The sequence below is a fragment of the Eleutherodactylus coqui genome, chromosome 4, assembly GCF_035609145.1.
Source record: "Eleutherodactylus coqui strain aEleCoq1 chromosome 4, aEleCoq1.hap1, whole genome shotgun sequence".
In the NCBI taxonomy this organism is placed as follows: domain Eukaryota; kingdom Metazoa; phylum Chordata; class Amphibia; order Anura; family Eleutherodactylidae; genus Eleutherodactylus; species Eleutherodactylus coqui.
Genome location: NC_089840.1, coordinates 229,705,887 through 229,721,394, shown reverse-complemented (window position 1 = coordinate 229,721,394; position 15,508 = coordinate 229,705,887). Strand labels below are relative to the sequence as shown.

At 41.7% G+C, this 15,508-nt stretch overlaps 1 protein-coding gene across 1 annotated transcript in view; it reads right to left on the bottom strand.

Moving 5' to 3' along the window:
- REEP3 (receptor accessory protein 3) overlaps nucleotides 1–15,508 on the bottom strand; it is a 131,507-nt gene that overhangs the window by 12,866 nt on the left and 103,133 nt on the right. The window contains exons 4-6 of the mRNA XM_066600823.1: nucleotides 14,242–14,362; nucleotides 12,524–12,637; nucleotides 3,004–3,151 (exon numbers count right to left, since the gene is read on the bottom strand). Of these exons, the coding sequence (XP_066456920.1) occupies nucleotides 3,004–3,151; nucleotides 12,524–12,637; nucleotides 14,242–14,362 (383 nt within the window). The remainder of the gene's footprint in view (nucleotides 1–3,003; nucleotides 3,152–12,523; nucleotides 12,638–14,241; nucleotides 14,363–15,508) is intronic.

The following is a 15,508-nucleotide window of genomic DNA, read 5'->3' as shown; positions in this document are numbered from 1 at the left end:
GTGGAGGGTCACTACTATTCCTGGGGATACTGTGGGGGGTCACCACTATTGCTGGGGATACTGTGGGGGGTTACTACTGCTGGGGATAGTGTAGGGGGGGTCACTACTAGTGCTGGGGATACTGTGGCGGGGTCACTACTATTGCTGGGGATACTGTAGGGGGTCACTACTATTGCTGGGGATACTGTAGGGGGTCACTACTATTGCTGGGGATACTGTAGGGGGTCACTACTATTGCTGGTGATTACCATACAAGTACCATACATATAGTATAGCCATACAATGTCACATGTCACATGTCGCCTGAGTATAGCCATACAATGTCACATGTCGCCTCAGTATAGCCATACAATGTCACATGTCGCCTGAGTATAGCCATACAATGTCACATGTCGCCTGAGTATAGCCATACAATGTCACATGTCGCCTCAGTATAGCCATACAATGTCACATGTCGCCTCAGTATAGCCATACAACGTCACATGTCGCCTCAGTATAGCCATACAACGTCACATGTCGCCTCAGTAAAGCCATACAATGTCACAGGTCGCCTCAGTATAGCCATACAATGTCACAGGTCGCCTCAGTATAGCCATACAACGTCACAGGTCGCCTCAGTATAGCCATACAACGTCACATGTCGCCTCAGTAAAGCCATACAACGTCACATGTCGCCTCAGTAAAGCCATACAACGTCACATGTCGCCTCAGTAAAGCCATACAATGTCACAGGTCGCCTCAGTATAGGCATACAATATCACAGGTCACCTGAGTATAGCCATACAATGTCACATGTCGCCTGAGTATAGCCATACGTCACATGTCGCCTGAGTATAGCCATACAATGTCACATGTCGCCTCAGTATAGCCATACAATGTCACATGTCGCCTCAGTATAGCCATACAATGTCACATGTCGCCTCAGTATAGGCATACAATATCACAGGTCACCTCAGTATAGCCATACAATATCACATGATGCCTCAGTATAGCCATACAATATCACATGATGCCTCAGTATAGCCATACAATATCACATGATGCCTCAGTATAGCCATACAATATCACATGATGCCTCAGTATAGCCATACAATATCACATGATGCCTCAGTATAGCCATACAATATCACATGATGCCTCAGTATAGCCATACAATATCACATAATGCCTCAGTATAGCCATACAATGTCACATGTCGCCTCAGTATAGGCATACAATATCAGAGGTCACCTCAGTATAGCCATACAATATCACATGATGCCTCAGTATAGCCATACAATGTCACATGATGCCTCAGTATAGCCATACAATGTCACATGATGCCTCAGTATAGCCATACAATATCACATGATGCCTCAGTATAGCCATACAATATCACATGATGCCTCAGTATAGCCATACAATATCACATGATGCCTCAGTATAGCCATACAATATCACATGATGCCTCAGTATAGCCATACAATGTCACATGTCGCCTCAGTATAGGCATACAATATCACAGGTCACCTCAGTATAGCCATACAATGTCACATGTCGCCTCAGTATAGCCATACAATGTCACATGTCGCCTCAGTATAGCCATACAATGTCACATGTCGCCTCAGTATAGCCATACAATGTCACAGGTCGCCTCAGTATAGGCATACAATATCACAGGTCACCTCAGTATAGCCATACAATGTCACATGATGCCTAAATGGCTCTATTGTAAAAACAACAGAAATTGTGTATCACACAGGATTCATTCTTCTACTGTATGCTTCTGTGTGGAATACGGTTGCAAGAAGCGGTAAAAGAAGCCTTTGGAATCTCCTGGATTTCTGCACGGATTGCTAATAAAATGTGGTCTGATTTTAACATATGACACTTAGACAAACTATCTAACTTCTAACACGCCGTTGTAACGTTCACATCTTCTATTGAGCAAACTGAGTAATTGATCCACAATGCAGAGAGAGAAAATAAAAGTGAGCCTCTGTGTTAGGCCGGGCTCACACGGCCGTTTGTTTACCGTGTATTACGTGAGCTCTATACGCCCCTGTGACACACGGTAACTCGCAGGCAATCAATCAATTACACTGCCTTACACATTAGCGTGTCAGAATTGCGTAATTCGCGAGCGCAAAAAGAACGCAACATGTTCTATTTTGCCGCATATAAATGAAAAATAGATCCCATTGTTCCCTATGGGTGTGTATATACGCTCACCTATACTCGACGACGTAGGAAATATAAACAACAAAAAACAGGCATATTGCGCAAGACAGCGGCCATGAGTAGGTGGTCATGTGCAGTAAAATTTCACCGCCATATGCGGCAGTACGCAAGGTCATGGCCGGCTCCACAACTGTAAAAGGCTGCGGGACTTCTAAGGGACTAACAGAAATAACATAGTGCAACCTGCTTGGCCATTTGCACAAGCCCTGACCACCACGACATTCAGCCAGGCTGGGGGCAGTGAGGGCCATAACTAAAAAGGGCAGATGGAGGTTCCAGAAGTAGGACCCATATCTACCAGGCTTTCATGACATATCCTGTGGATATACCATGAAAATCTTATATGGGAATACCTCTATAAAGACTTCTCCAAAAAAGAACTGGCAAAAGGGGTTTTGAGAGGAGACTGGCTTTCACAGCTACGTTGCCCATTAAATAAAGGCACACAAAGCCTGCTTATTGACAAAGTTGTTCTTTTCAATAGATTGGTTAATGTGATGCAAACAACTTTCAGAAGACGTGTTATAGGTAACATTCAGACCAGGTTTTATTAATAATCAATCCAGAAATGCAAGTAATTCGAGAGGGTTCACTTACTTGTTAATGCAACTACAGCACTCAATTCAAAGGATACTGTTTTGGCATACATCAGGTCAATGAGGTCCTATGGAAGTATTCAGAATAGGAGCCGGGTGCTTTCCCAAAGCGTACATGTTGTACAGTGTGTTCATATGACACTTGCTATATTTATCCTGTATAAATGTGAGATAGTATTTAACTTACCGGACCCTTCGTCTCCACCATTTCTAGGCTTCCTTTGTGCTTCAGGTAAGGACGGGTAGAGTCTGTTGCCAACAGGCTCATCACCTTGTATTGCTGTCAAGTCATGCATACTGAAACTTCTTAACCGTTCCGTTATAGCCCCCTGGCCCTGGGCAAGGACACAGAAAAAGTAAAAACACATTAGATAGAAAATTTGCATTCTGTCACTAGAAGTGAAGTCAAGCCAATAAAGGTTTTAAATAGAGATGAGCGAACACGTTCGGCTCCGCCCCTTTTTCGCCCGAACACCGAACTTTGCGAACACTTCAGTGTTCGGGCGAAAAAGTTCGGGGGCCGCCGTGGCAGCGCGGGGGGGTGCGGCGGGGAGTGGGGGGGAGAGGGAGAGAGAGAGGGCTCCCCCCTGTTCCCCGCTACTGCCGCCCGCGCCGCCGCGCATCTCCCCGCCCCCCGGCGGCACCCGGACACTTACGCGCGAACACTGCAGTGTTCGGCAAAGCTGGTGTCCGGGTGCGGATGTGTCCGTAACGGACACGTTCGCTCATCCCTAGTTTTAAATATTTTTCCATAGCAATGAATAATTTATGCTTGGCATGTGGAAGTAATACGGGGGGTAAACAAAAATGGGAACTGGGGTATTATAGTACCAATCTCTTGAATACAAGCAATTTATCATAGATAACCATAAATGAAGAAGACAAAAGATGCCAGGAATTAGATTTTAACATTAGGGAGTACATAATTGTACAGTAAATAAGAAAAATATAATAATATAATAAAAAATCTATCTATCTATGTATCTCTATTAGAGATGAGCGAGCATACTCGTTAAGGGACAATACTCGAGTGAGTATCGTCCTTTTCGAGTACCTGCCTGCTCGTCAGAAAAGATTCGGGTGCCAGCGGGGGTGAGCGGTGGGTTGCAGGAGTGAGCAGGGGGGAGCAGAAGAAAGGGTCCGTCATCAGGGTACTGTCCTGCATGTGTATATTACAGTATGCAGGAAAGAGGAGTAATAGGCATATGCAGAAGAGAGGTCCGATGTCGGATCTCTCTCCTGCATACTGTATATATATATATATATATATATATATATATTACAGTTTGAGTTTCAAAAAAATGCTAATAAAATTATGACGGTTCATTTTTATGTGCTTTCCCACCCAAAATAAATAAGAACTTTGGAGAGTGCGGATTCCATGGAAACTGGATTGGAAAGGGTTAAAACTGAGGTGGCAAAAATGTGATCGTCATTTAATCATGTCTAATGAGGAGAACGTCTATGTAGAGGACTGCCACAATTCGTCAGATCCAAGTAATAATTACTATGTATACATCTAACATCACATGTGGCATTTCAAAGCAAAAAACAACATTGTGGCTTATTACACCACAATAAAAGGAAATACAAACAGTACAAAGTTAAGGGAAACCGCTCAACACGCTGTAACAATATACAATACTTTCATTTACCAAAGAAGTCTGGCAGGGAAACACTAAAGTGCATCAAAGGCATGTCTAGTTTAGAAAAACCCATTTCATATATCCTAACAGGAAACTCTTAACGTCAATATAGAAGGGGGGGATTCCTTATTTGGGATTTTCAGCTCTCTCTCATTCTAGAGGACTTCTCTTACATTATCCAGACATTCATTTGAATTCAACAATGTGTAATGCTTAATTCCTCCTGTGGGAGTGCTGCAGTGAAACTAAACACTTACTGCCTGGTTTCTGAACACATGACAACTGATCACTGGGAATTCCAGCAGAGGACACTTTTGCAATCAGCTTATTGTCAAGGAACCCTTCAAACAAGTAGGGAATGGCCCAAAGCAGAAACCTCCTTTGACAAAAATGAATACATTGCCCATTGCAACCAATTAGTTTATGGCTTTAGCTACTGCTATGGAAAACAAAAACATTCACCTAAAACTCCCACTTTAGTGAAGAGACCAGAACAGTCTCCTGCTCTAGAAGACTACAGAAGTACAGTTAGTACTCTTGCTACCAACATCTGCTCTATAAAATGAAGACACTGAATATTCATGGGTCTGTGTAGACTTGAGCTACTTTCCGGTTGCTAGACAGTCAACCAAACTGATTCAAGGTGCATCTACCGTAGTTAACTCTATTCCTCACATGGCACATTTATTAAGTAGCGTGAGGTCTGAAAAACGCTCAGCTTGGTAGCACCAATACACATATTACATCGTCAATGCATCGAGATGCTAAGGACTAGATCCGCTGGCATTAGTCCTCAGCGTTCGTCATAACAGGATTAAAAATCCCCCAATAAATAGAGTTGAATACACCTGCCACTGTCCTCTACTGTAGGGGCAAAAAAAAAAAACTATAAAAAAGGTATGGTATACATACAAAAATTAAGATAAATTTAGTTATTTGTATAGCGCCAACTTATTCTGCAGCGCCACCAAGCTGGGTACTCATTCTACCGACCTCAGAAGGATGGAAGCCTGAGTCGACCTTGAGCCGGCTACCTGAACCACGCAGGGATTGAATTTGCAACCTTCAGGTCGTGAGCGAGAGCTTAGCACTCTACACCACACAAAGCGGTTTTGTTTTAATTTCTGGAAACGGAAACTGTAGTTGGCTACACTTTTCAACCCAGTAATAAAAAAAGTTATGTTGATGCATACTACCCAGACAAGTACTAAAGGGACACTCTTTGGGTAAACACCAATAGGCTGGAGATACATTTGACATATAGTCCGGGAGCATGGCCCTCATATATTCTGAACATGTACACCAAACATGGTGTCAACACAGCTTAATACGAATGGATGGCATTAGCTTTGGATACATTCAACTAAATGACAGACCTGCTGGCAACACAGCCATAAATTTCAGCATCTATGACTTTGCTTATTATCGTAGGGATGGCGATTTTCTTTTATGCGACCATAATACATGACAAAACCTGATTGCGGTGTTTACTACTTTCAAAGTCTTTTTTGCCGTAATGTTCTTAAACGAGCGAGATTATAGATAATACAGGACACAGAACACAAACAAATTAAGCTAAATTATTAATTTGCATTCAGAGCCCAGTAACATGCCACGCAATATACAGTGACAGCTGCGGATGTAGCATCACGTAGAAGTGAGGGGCTTGCAAACAACCTGTAATACAATTATGCCAAGACAGAATGCTAAGTTTTCACAAAACTGTACAATGTTTTTAAAGGCCAACAATAAAAGGGCCAATGAGGGCAAATGTTTTGTTTTCCATTTGCTTTCATGTTTACTTAAAAGAAATTTTTCTCTACCTGATTCCTGCCTGCGCATTCAGCTATGAACCCACTGGTTTAATAAGTAATACAAATTGCAGTAAATTCACCGTGTGATCGCTATTACCTTTCACAGAGCGCTGTGAGTCACTTTAGAAAGCTTTAAAAAGGTTTCAAAGCAAAAAGTCTGTATTACACAATTCTGCTGAAAACAACTAATTGATTAAAAGATTAATAATAAAAAACTCTTACCACTCTCCTGGTGAATGTACGTAATAAGAGATTTGGACTATTGTATAAATTCTAGCTACTGGAATAAAGACTAAAAAAAAAAAACCATCAGGGCCGCCTGTCTTCTGCATCCAGTTGTTCTCTGCCCGGAGCGCCCGGCTGTTATACAGCCGAGCGCTCCGAATGGGGTATGGAGAACACAGCTGGACCGCTGTGTTCTTTATACCCCGGCTGTTCATGGAGCGCTCAGCTGGTATACAGCTGTGTGCTCCATGCAAAGTATGAAGAACACAGCTGGACTGCTGTGTTCTTCATACCCGGCCTGTGTTCAGGGAGCAGGATACAGCTGAAACAATAGTATCCCGCTGTGAATTCCTGATAAGGCTGATCATTCTCTTTCAGCATGCTGAAAGACAACGATCAACGACGGCTTAACAAAAATTGCACGATGTCAATACAGTTAGGTACAACGATGATCGCTCAAAAGACAGCTTTTCAGCTATAACAATCGTTGTGTCTAAATGGGCCTTTAGTGTAGGCCGCTCGATGTATTCATTGGTCGTCAGTGGAAGTGTGATAGCCAGCTTCACACCTATTGAAATCAATAGGAGAGATGTCTCCTATTACACTTCTGGTTACTCACTGCAGTCAGGACCAGATATTCTCTTAATGACTCCAAGCTATACATCAGGACATTTTGTGGGGGTGCTTTAGTATTTGACGCTGCACATCTACCCTTGAGTACGCATAGATATAAAGACTCCCTGTCTGCAGAAGAGTCTTTTTTTTGGTCTTGAAGGGGTTTTCCAGGGAAATACTATTGATGACCTATCATCAAGATAAGTAATCAATGGTTAATCGGCCGCTGTCTGTCACTCAGAACCCCGACCGATCAGCTGAGCATGTGCATGCTGTCAACACCATAAATACACAGAGGTCAGAGTATAAGCCTCCACGCTGACCTCCTTCTAGTGGCCGGCACTTCTAACTGCAGGCACGGCTGTCTTTGAAATCAATGAGAGCGGAGCCTGCAGTTACAAATGCCGGCCACTATGTGGGAGGTCGGCGCAGAGACTTCCGCTCGAAATACAGAGGTTGGAGCGGAAGTCTCCGTGCCAACCTTCCATGTAGTGGCCGGCGCGTGTAACTGCAGGCACGGCTCCCATTATTTCATTTGATTGAATGATTTTTGGAATGATAATTGTTCCATCTAAACGCACGTTTAGCTCAATAGAGCCAAGCTGAAGAACCAGACAATGCATGCACAGGTGTGGGGCTGCTTCTCGAAGGAAGCAGCCATGTTCTTCTAATCCTGTACAACCACTTTAATTATTTCTAGATAAAGCTTTTCGCTAGAAAACAGCAAACACCATTTTTTATTTAAATTCAGCCTTGTGATTATATTCAATTAATTAAGCATCAGTGGGCGAGGTAGAAAATAACAGGCTGCCACCTGACATTTAGAGTCCAATTTCTGTAATTTGCAAACAAATGAGTCATTTCCAATTACAAGGTGTCTGTGTTCTGCATGTAATGCAATACAATACATGAGCGAAGCCGCTTCTCTTTTGGGTACTGTACTAGACTTGAAATTAAAGCAGTCGATATTCTGTTACTCTTTGCTTTATATGGCTGCATTCTTCTCAGGACGGAGTCCCAATCCTGATCCGCCACTGTTCTCTGCACCGGTGTTTCTCCTCTGTGTTCCATGCACCCACCCAACCTCCCGCTAGGGCCAGTGTTACCAGTTATCTTTACCTTGCTATGCTGCTCAGATATACTGGGTTTTATAAGAAACCCTCTTCCATTTCTATCAGCTTGAACTAGAAAAGGTACATCTGATCCCAGAACTCTGCAAAGGTACATTGTTTTTGGATTCATTTGGCATCAAATCGGGCTTGTTATTTGACCAAGTCTATTCTGCTGTCTGTTCTTAGTTTTGCCTTGCTCTCGCTTACAACAGAGCTTCACTGCCCTCACCTTTGCCAATATGACCTTCTTTTCTGCCCACTGACTTGATACCGTGAAATGGCGACTATTGTCCATCCTATGAACCACTTTTTGCCAATGGAGACTACTCCTGGGGTAGAGACCTAGGGGATTCCCAGTGGGAAAGTCCATACCTTCTTGTGGAGGTTAAAGGGGTTGTCCCACCACATGAAATTTTCCCCTACCTGATCAGGGGGACCTATTGCTGCATCCGCCAATGTTTTGTAGAACGAGGCTTCTGAAGAACCTGCAATGAATGGAGCAAGCAGCAGTCAAGCATGCGCACAGCTGAACCATTCATTTCAATGGAACTGCTGGGGATAGAAAAGTACAAGCGCTTAGCTACCACAGGCACTCCCATTGAAAGGAGTGCAACGATGATGTACATGCTCGGGACATTTTCAAGACCTTCACTTTCAGAAGCTTTGGAGGTCTTGGCGGTTGGACCCCCACTGATCAGCTAGTTATCCTTTATCCTGTGGGTAGGGTATAACTTAATTTGATGGAACAACCCCTGTAAAGGTGAATAATAATAATAATAGTTTTCCGTAGTCCTTGTGTTTGTGTAAAGCATTATACGTTATCTTCAATAAAATCCTGTTTTTTGATAACAATAAGGCCTAAAGTATAATCAGAGCCCAATTATATCTAATGTGATATATCCTCTAATGCGGCGATTCCCAAGCCAGCGCGAGACTCTACTATGTGTCGCAAATCAATTCTTTATTACGGTGTCATCCATTGTACGTCTGCAGGTTGCAATAGGCTACTAGAGTATAGTATAGAGGACACTTTTAACAGACAAACACCCTGCATTTGGGAATATATGGCAATCCCCCTAACCGGATGCCTGGGCAGTGCACCAAAAACCTTCACCAGCCTTGACGTCCAAATTAATTCTGACTCTAGACTTTAGATCCCAAAGTTCAAGCCACCTAGACACCAAAACAATTTCAAACCCAAATAGGTAGCAGCACTGAGTTGCAAAATGTGTAAAGGCAGAGTGGACACAGGTGCTCTTAAAAAGTACTGTTGGTAATGTTGCAGCCCTGTTTGCACTGTTCATGTTAAAGATTGTCACCCGTGAATGTGCAGTGCAAACTGGCTGCCATTACTGTGAATCAGTCTGCAGTACCGCGTCTTGGAAGCCAATGACTGTGTGCAAGTTACTTTGGAAAGCACTGTACTAACGACATGACATAGGCACTCACCCTATATAGAAACACAATATGTTGGGACAATGTCCATCTAGTTCAGCCTGTTTCCACCCCCGCTTGTTGATCCAGAGGAAGGCAAAAAAAAAACAATTAGGCAGAAGCCAATTAGCCTTTTGAAGGAAAAACTTCCTTCCCGACTCTATAATGGCAGTCAGAATGATCCCTGGATCGACGTTTGAAAATTCCTACCTGACTCCAAGACCCGGATCAACAACCCCGCTGGTCACCTAATGTCTATATCCTGTAATATCATAGCGCTCTAGAAAGGCATCTAGTCTCACTCAAACTCCTCTATCGATTTTCCATCATCATGTCCTCAGGCAGAGAGTTCTACAGTGTCACTGCTCTTACAGTAAAGAACCCCCTTCTATGTTGGTGATAAAACCTTCTTTACTCTAGACGTAACGGATACCCTCTTGTTACTGTCGTAGTCCTGGATATAAACAGATCATGGGAGAGATCCTTGTATTGTCCCCTAATGTATTCATACATAGTTATTTGGTCGCCCCTTAACGGTCTTTTTTCCAAGGCGAATAATCCTAATTTTGATAGCCTGTCTGGGTATTCCAGTCCTCCAATTCCATTTATCAATTTAGTTGCCCTTCTTTGGACCCCCTCAAGCACTGCAACATCTTTCCTGAGCACCGGTGTCCAGAACTGTACACAATATTCCATGTGAGGCCTGACAAGTGCCTTATATAGTGGGAGAAAAATGTTCTCAGCCCTCACCCCTATACCTCTTCTATTGCACCCCAAGACTTTATTTGCTGTTGCAGCAGCTGACTGGCATTGATTGCTTCAGTTAAGTCTAAATCTACTTGATATTGGCAATAGAATAATTGTAAATCAGCATAAATAAATATTAAGAAAAATATCATGTAGTAATGAAATTAGCAGTGATTAATGGTCTTTATAATAACCAACTTAAAATACAAGCAAAATTTTAGATTTTAATGGGAAGCAGACATCAAATATTTGCTACACAGGATGAGAACAAAAACAATCCTTGATTTCAAGTAATTATAACATCAAAATTAAGGATTGCTTTTGTGCTCACCCTGTATATTGTAAATTATTTCATGTTGCCGTGACTATAATACTGTATATATGCTGACCCATGTATGCATCACATGTACAGTAACTCGTATTTTTAGTAAGCCATCTCTAGTATGTTAAACCACATTATAGTAGACTGGTGGAAGCGGATATTCCATGCTTGGAGTTGGCAACTATTTACCTTCACTTGATTGAAGGAGAACAGTAGATAGATTGCTGAATGAATATTAGCCAAGGACAGCAAAATGAGAAGAAAAAGAGAAAGAAGTCATTTAATAAGGGACAATTCCCATATCAGCTACTGTTTTGACAAACATTTCCTCCTACAAGCTGTACAGATGACCTTTCTAGTTCACCATTTGGTAGACATCTGTTGGACTCTTCTGTGTCTTGTCTGTGTGTTCTATTAATCAACTGTCCCATCACAAACAGGAAACCAGAACTTGTGTATTTACATTTTAGTGTTCGTCCATACAGTCAAATTTACTTTTAGCATAACTCAAGATCTCATTGGTTGAAGAGCCTACACAATGTTAACTTACGGGATAATCATCAACCAATATACTAACCTCTAAAGCTGGCCATACACATTAGATGTATATTTGCCAACCATCTAATATGAATGGGGCATTCGTACTCTTCCACGATGGAAGATATAAGGGGAGATGAGGATCGGGGTTGTTGTTTTTTTGTTCTTTGGCAAATAAGCCACCACAATAATGGCCTCTAGACTTTCTTCCCCTCTCCCTATTGAACACACATTTACATATAGAGGGATTGGAAGAGACAGCCATCATATGTGATACTACACTTAAAGTAATACTACAATACTGCTGTATGTACTACCACCATGTAATACCATCGTTCTCCTGCCATGGAAATGCCTGTTAGGTGATGGTATCCACTGGCAAAATTATCTGGTTCCTGGGCAACACTCACAGCAATCATGTGGCAGTTTTCTGAATGGGGTTGTCCGGAGAAGCATACTTGCCTACATCCAATTCGGATCCACTAGTGCCACCACGTCTACTTCCGACCAGTTCTGAAACTGGATCATGTGGTATGGATCTTCCTTCTTTCTTTTAGGGTTGATGATGTACTTGCAAAGGGCCTTCTGGTTCATTTCATTAACTAAGCCAGCCCCTTCTATGTCTCTGCATCAGATGTGACAGTAAAAGAGGCTGGGGTTAGTTCCTGAAAAAAAGCGTGTCGGCTAGACCTTTGCAAGCACATCATCGACCCTGGGAGAAGGAAGAAAAATCTATACCATTGGAACCAGGCAAGAAGTGGAGCTAGTGGGCACCATTGCTCCCAACTAGATTCCAGTAAGTATCTATCTCTAAACAATCCTTTTAAGTAACGCAATACATCTGTAAAGCTACTAAGCTATGACCAATGTGATCATTTTATGTGCTTCCATCCCAAACTAAGTCAAGAATCGATACCCGACATGTATTACTGGAAATAGTTTTTGCCCAATGTCCTCCTTTTCTGTCTACTACCCATAGGGTTGATGGACATTAGCTGTGAAATGAATACTAATTGTGTAATTTGTCATACTCCTATATGAAAAAAATATGCATAAATATCTATAAACTAAAACCCATTGTGAAATCCATTGTCTTGCTGGTCTACTTCCTTAAATTGGCCAAGATTTAATAGGAAAGGAAATAATAGCTAAATAGACTAAAAGGATTTTGCAATTAGGTAATGATCTATATTGTGTTTTACAAGGAGAAATAATTATAACTGTGTGCTAACGAGTTATAAAGTGGGACTCTCACCTTCACAGCAGCCGTCACAGCAGCAGTAGCGGCAAGATTCAAGCCTTGCTTGCCAAAGTTCACCATGGTTTCATAGCCCTTCTCTTTGGCTTGAATAATATACTCATCAATCTCCTGTTCAGGAAACACAGAACATCTGTTGTAACTCGGGACTCTCAAACATATCATACATCCGATAAAGTATCAAGTAAAAGGCTGCAGGGGTCTTATTGGTCCATGTGGATTGAATAAGTAGACTGTAGTTTGGATATTCTTTAATCCTAATTCTATCTTTTCAATTACCAATTAAATGACCCTCCATATTATTACAGAGGTTATCTAAGCATTAAATATTGGTAGCAGATTGTAAGGATCTCTTAGCAGTGTCTGGATGCAGAGGCTCCCAACAATGCTAGCCCCGTTGATCGGCACTAGGAAAACCCCGTCAATTCATCATCTGACAGCTCTAGTATCAATCGGTTTAGAAGCTGCATGGTTGGACCAGCCAATGGCTAACCAGTCAAGAGCCAAAGTGGCACATCACTTTTCTTGCACGACTGCCTTTTTAAAGGGAATATGTCATCAGAAATTAACATATTATATAAATTACATTTTTGTGTTAAACATTCTTTTTTAAGAATTTTTGGGGGTTTTTTATTAGAAAAATATATATTATTTTTTTTTTTTTAAATCCTAATATTCTGCACTTCTCACACTGACCACAAAGCTTAAGGGCTCTCTCACACATGCGCTTTTTACCACGATTACCACGGCATTTTACCGCGATTACCACGGTAATCGCAGTATAACACTCCCATTGACGTGCGCTTGAAAGCCATGCGATTTTGAGCGCTGTCTGCTCTATTTTGCCACATTTAGCACGCCTCATCACAATGAGGGGTGCGCTAAAACCTGTGTCCAGGAACAAAGGTAAATTTGGTGCAAAACGCTGCAATCGAAATCCAGGCGTTTTGCCGAGCGCATGTCACACATACGTTTTTTCCAGCGTTTAATTGCTTATACCCAGGAATGTGACGGAAACAAGGGGGCATCCTCTACGGTTGGAGGAAATAAGGTTTCATCACCAACATAGAAGGGGGTTCTTTACTGTAAAAGCAGTGAGACTGTGGAACTCTCTGCCTGAGGATGTGGTGATGGAAAAAAAAAATCGAAGGAGGAGTTTCATAGGGAACTAGGTGGCTTTCTAGAGCTCTATGATATTACAGGATATAGACATTAAATAACCATAGGGGTTGTTAATTCGTGGCTTGATTTCAATAGGGCTTTTCAGACATGCGCTAAAATGCAGCGTTTTTAACGCTGCATTTTTCGAGCGCTGTCTGTTCTATTTTCATGCATTTCTGTGTTTTAAAAAGTGATGCTTTGCCCACTGAAAAGAATGGGGTGTGTTTTCAGTGCTGCTGAAAACACGGTAGAATGTGGTTACCACATTTTTTATTGTGTTTTTTCAGTTCTGGTATTATCAGCTTGTTTGGCTGCGTTTATAACCCTGCTGAAAACACAGTCAAATGCTGTGAAAAGCGCACGTCAACACAGCTGAAAACGCAGTAAACGCTGCATTAAAAAACGCAGTGTTTTTACAAGTGCATGTGTGAGAGTGGCCTTATACTAGACTCATACATCCTAATCTGGAGAGAAAACTTTTCAGCAGTCATCTCATTAACATCTCAGGTAGGATTATAAGGCTAAGAACATATACAATCTTTAGTAACAATTACCTTTTCTCTTTTAGAAAGAAGGGGATGCAAAAACTTCCGGTACAACAAGCTGGCACCTCTTGTATACGGAGATAACAACCAGATTACAAAACCAATCTTCAACTCATAATACAAAGGAAACCTACAAGCAATAAGAGAACAGAAGGTAATCCAAGATAACATTGCTCGTTCCTATAACATCATCCAGCTATCTATGTTTTATAATGTGCAATCTTGTGAGCTAAAAAAGAAAATATGTTGTATAAATGCACATAAAAAATGAAAAAAATGCCAAATTGTTTACACAAGGGGTAAAAATAGATGAAATCTGTGATTATCTGTACTGCTGTTCAGTGTCTGATTCTGAAAGTATCAAGTAATGTGAGGTCAGTTCAGGATAGGGAGTCAGAATACAGAAAGGAGAAAAAATAAGCATGCTGAAAATCTGAACTATGTCGCATATAGACATGTTTTGATGAATTTGTGAGAGGCAGAGAGCGCCATCCAATTATATGTGGCATGCTCGATGACCTTGTCTCCCAGACTGCCTGAAGAGACGTGGCTGTTCTCCTAACTTGTCATAATTTCAAATTCTTCCCTTCATCTCCTGTTCCTGGTTTCATGTAGATGTGAAGACATGTTAAAAACTTCTGATATAGAAGATCATCATAAAAAAGAAACTATAAAGCTAAAAATGTCAATCAAATTTTATGGTGGCAACTATAAATGGTGGGGTAAAATACAACCAAAAGTGTAAAAATGGTGTTCCTGGTCAAATCTGCAAAAGTGATTTACTGCAGGTCACTACTGATATCACAAGATAGAAAATAACAAAAACTGTAAATTGCCAGTTGCACATTCCTGACCACCCTTGAGTAGTCAACTTTCAAAGACAAGACTGTCATAGATGTTATAGATTAAGGGGGTCTGTCATTAGAAAACAAAAAACTTATACTTACCTATTCCTCCCCAGTCAGTCTTCTTACAGCATCTTCTCCCCGACGATCTTGTCCTGTCTCCTGAGTTACCCCAGGTCACCTCACCTCCAGCCGATCAATTCTTTCTCTTCCGGTGCCGAAGCATCCATTGCTGGCATTCTTCTTCCTGCAGGGCAATGTACTCTTTGTCTATAGTGACGTAATGTTCATAGCCTAGCAGGGAGTGCTGAGCTATTGCAGAGACTGCCTCTCTGCAATAATATATGAACTCTCGCGGTGAGACACTGCGCATGCACAGTCTCCGCAATAGATCGGCATTCCTTCCTAGGCAGTGAACGTTACGTGATGTA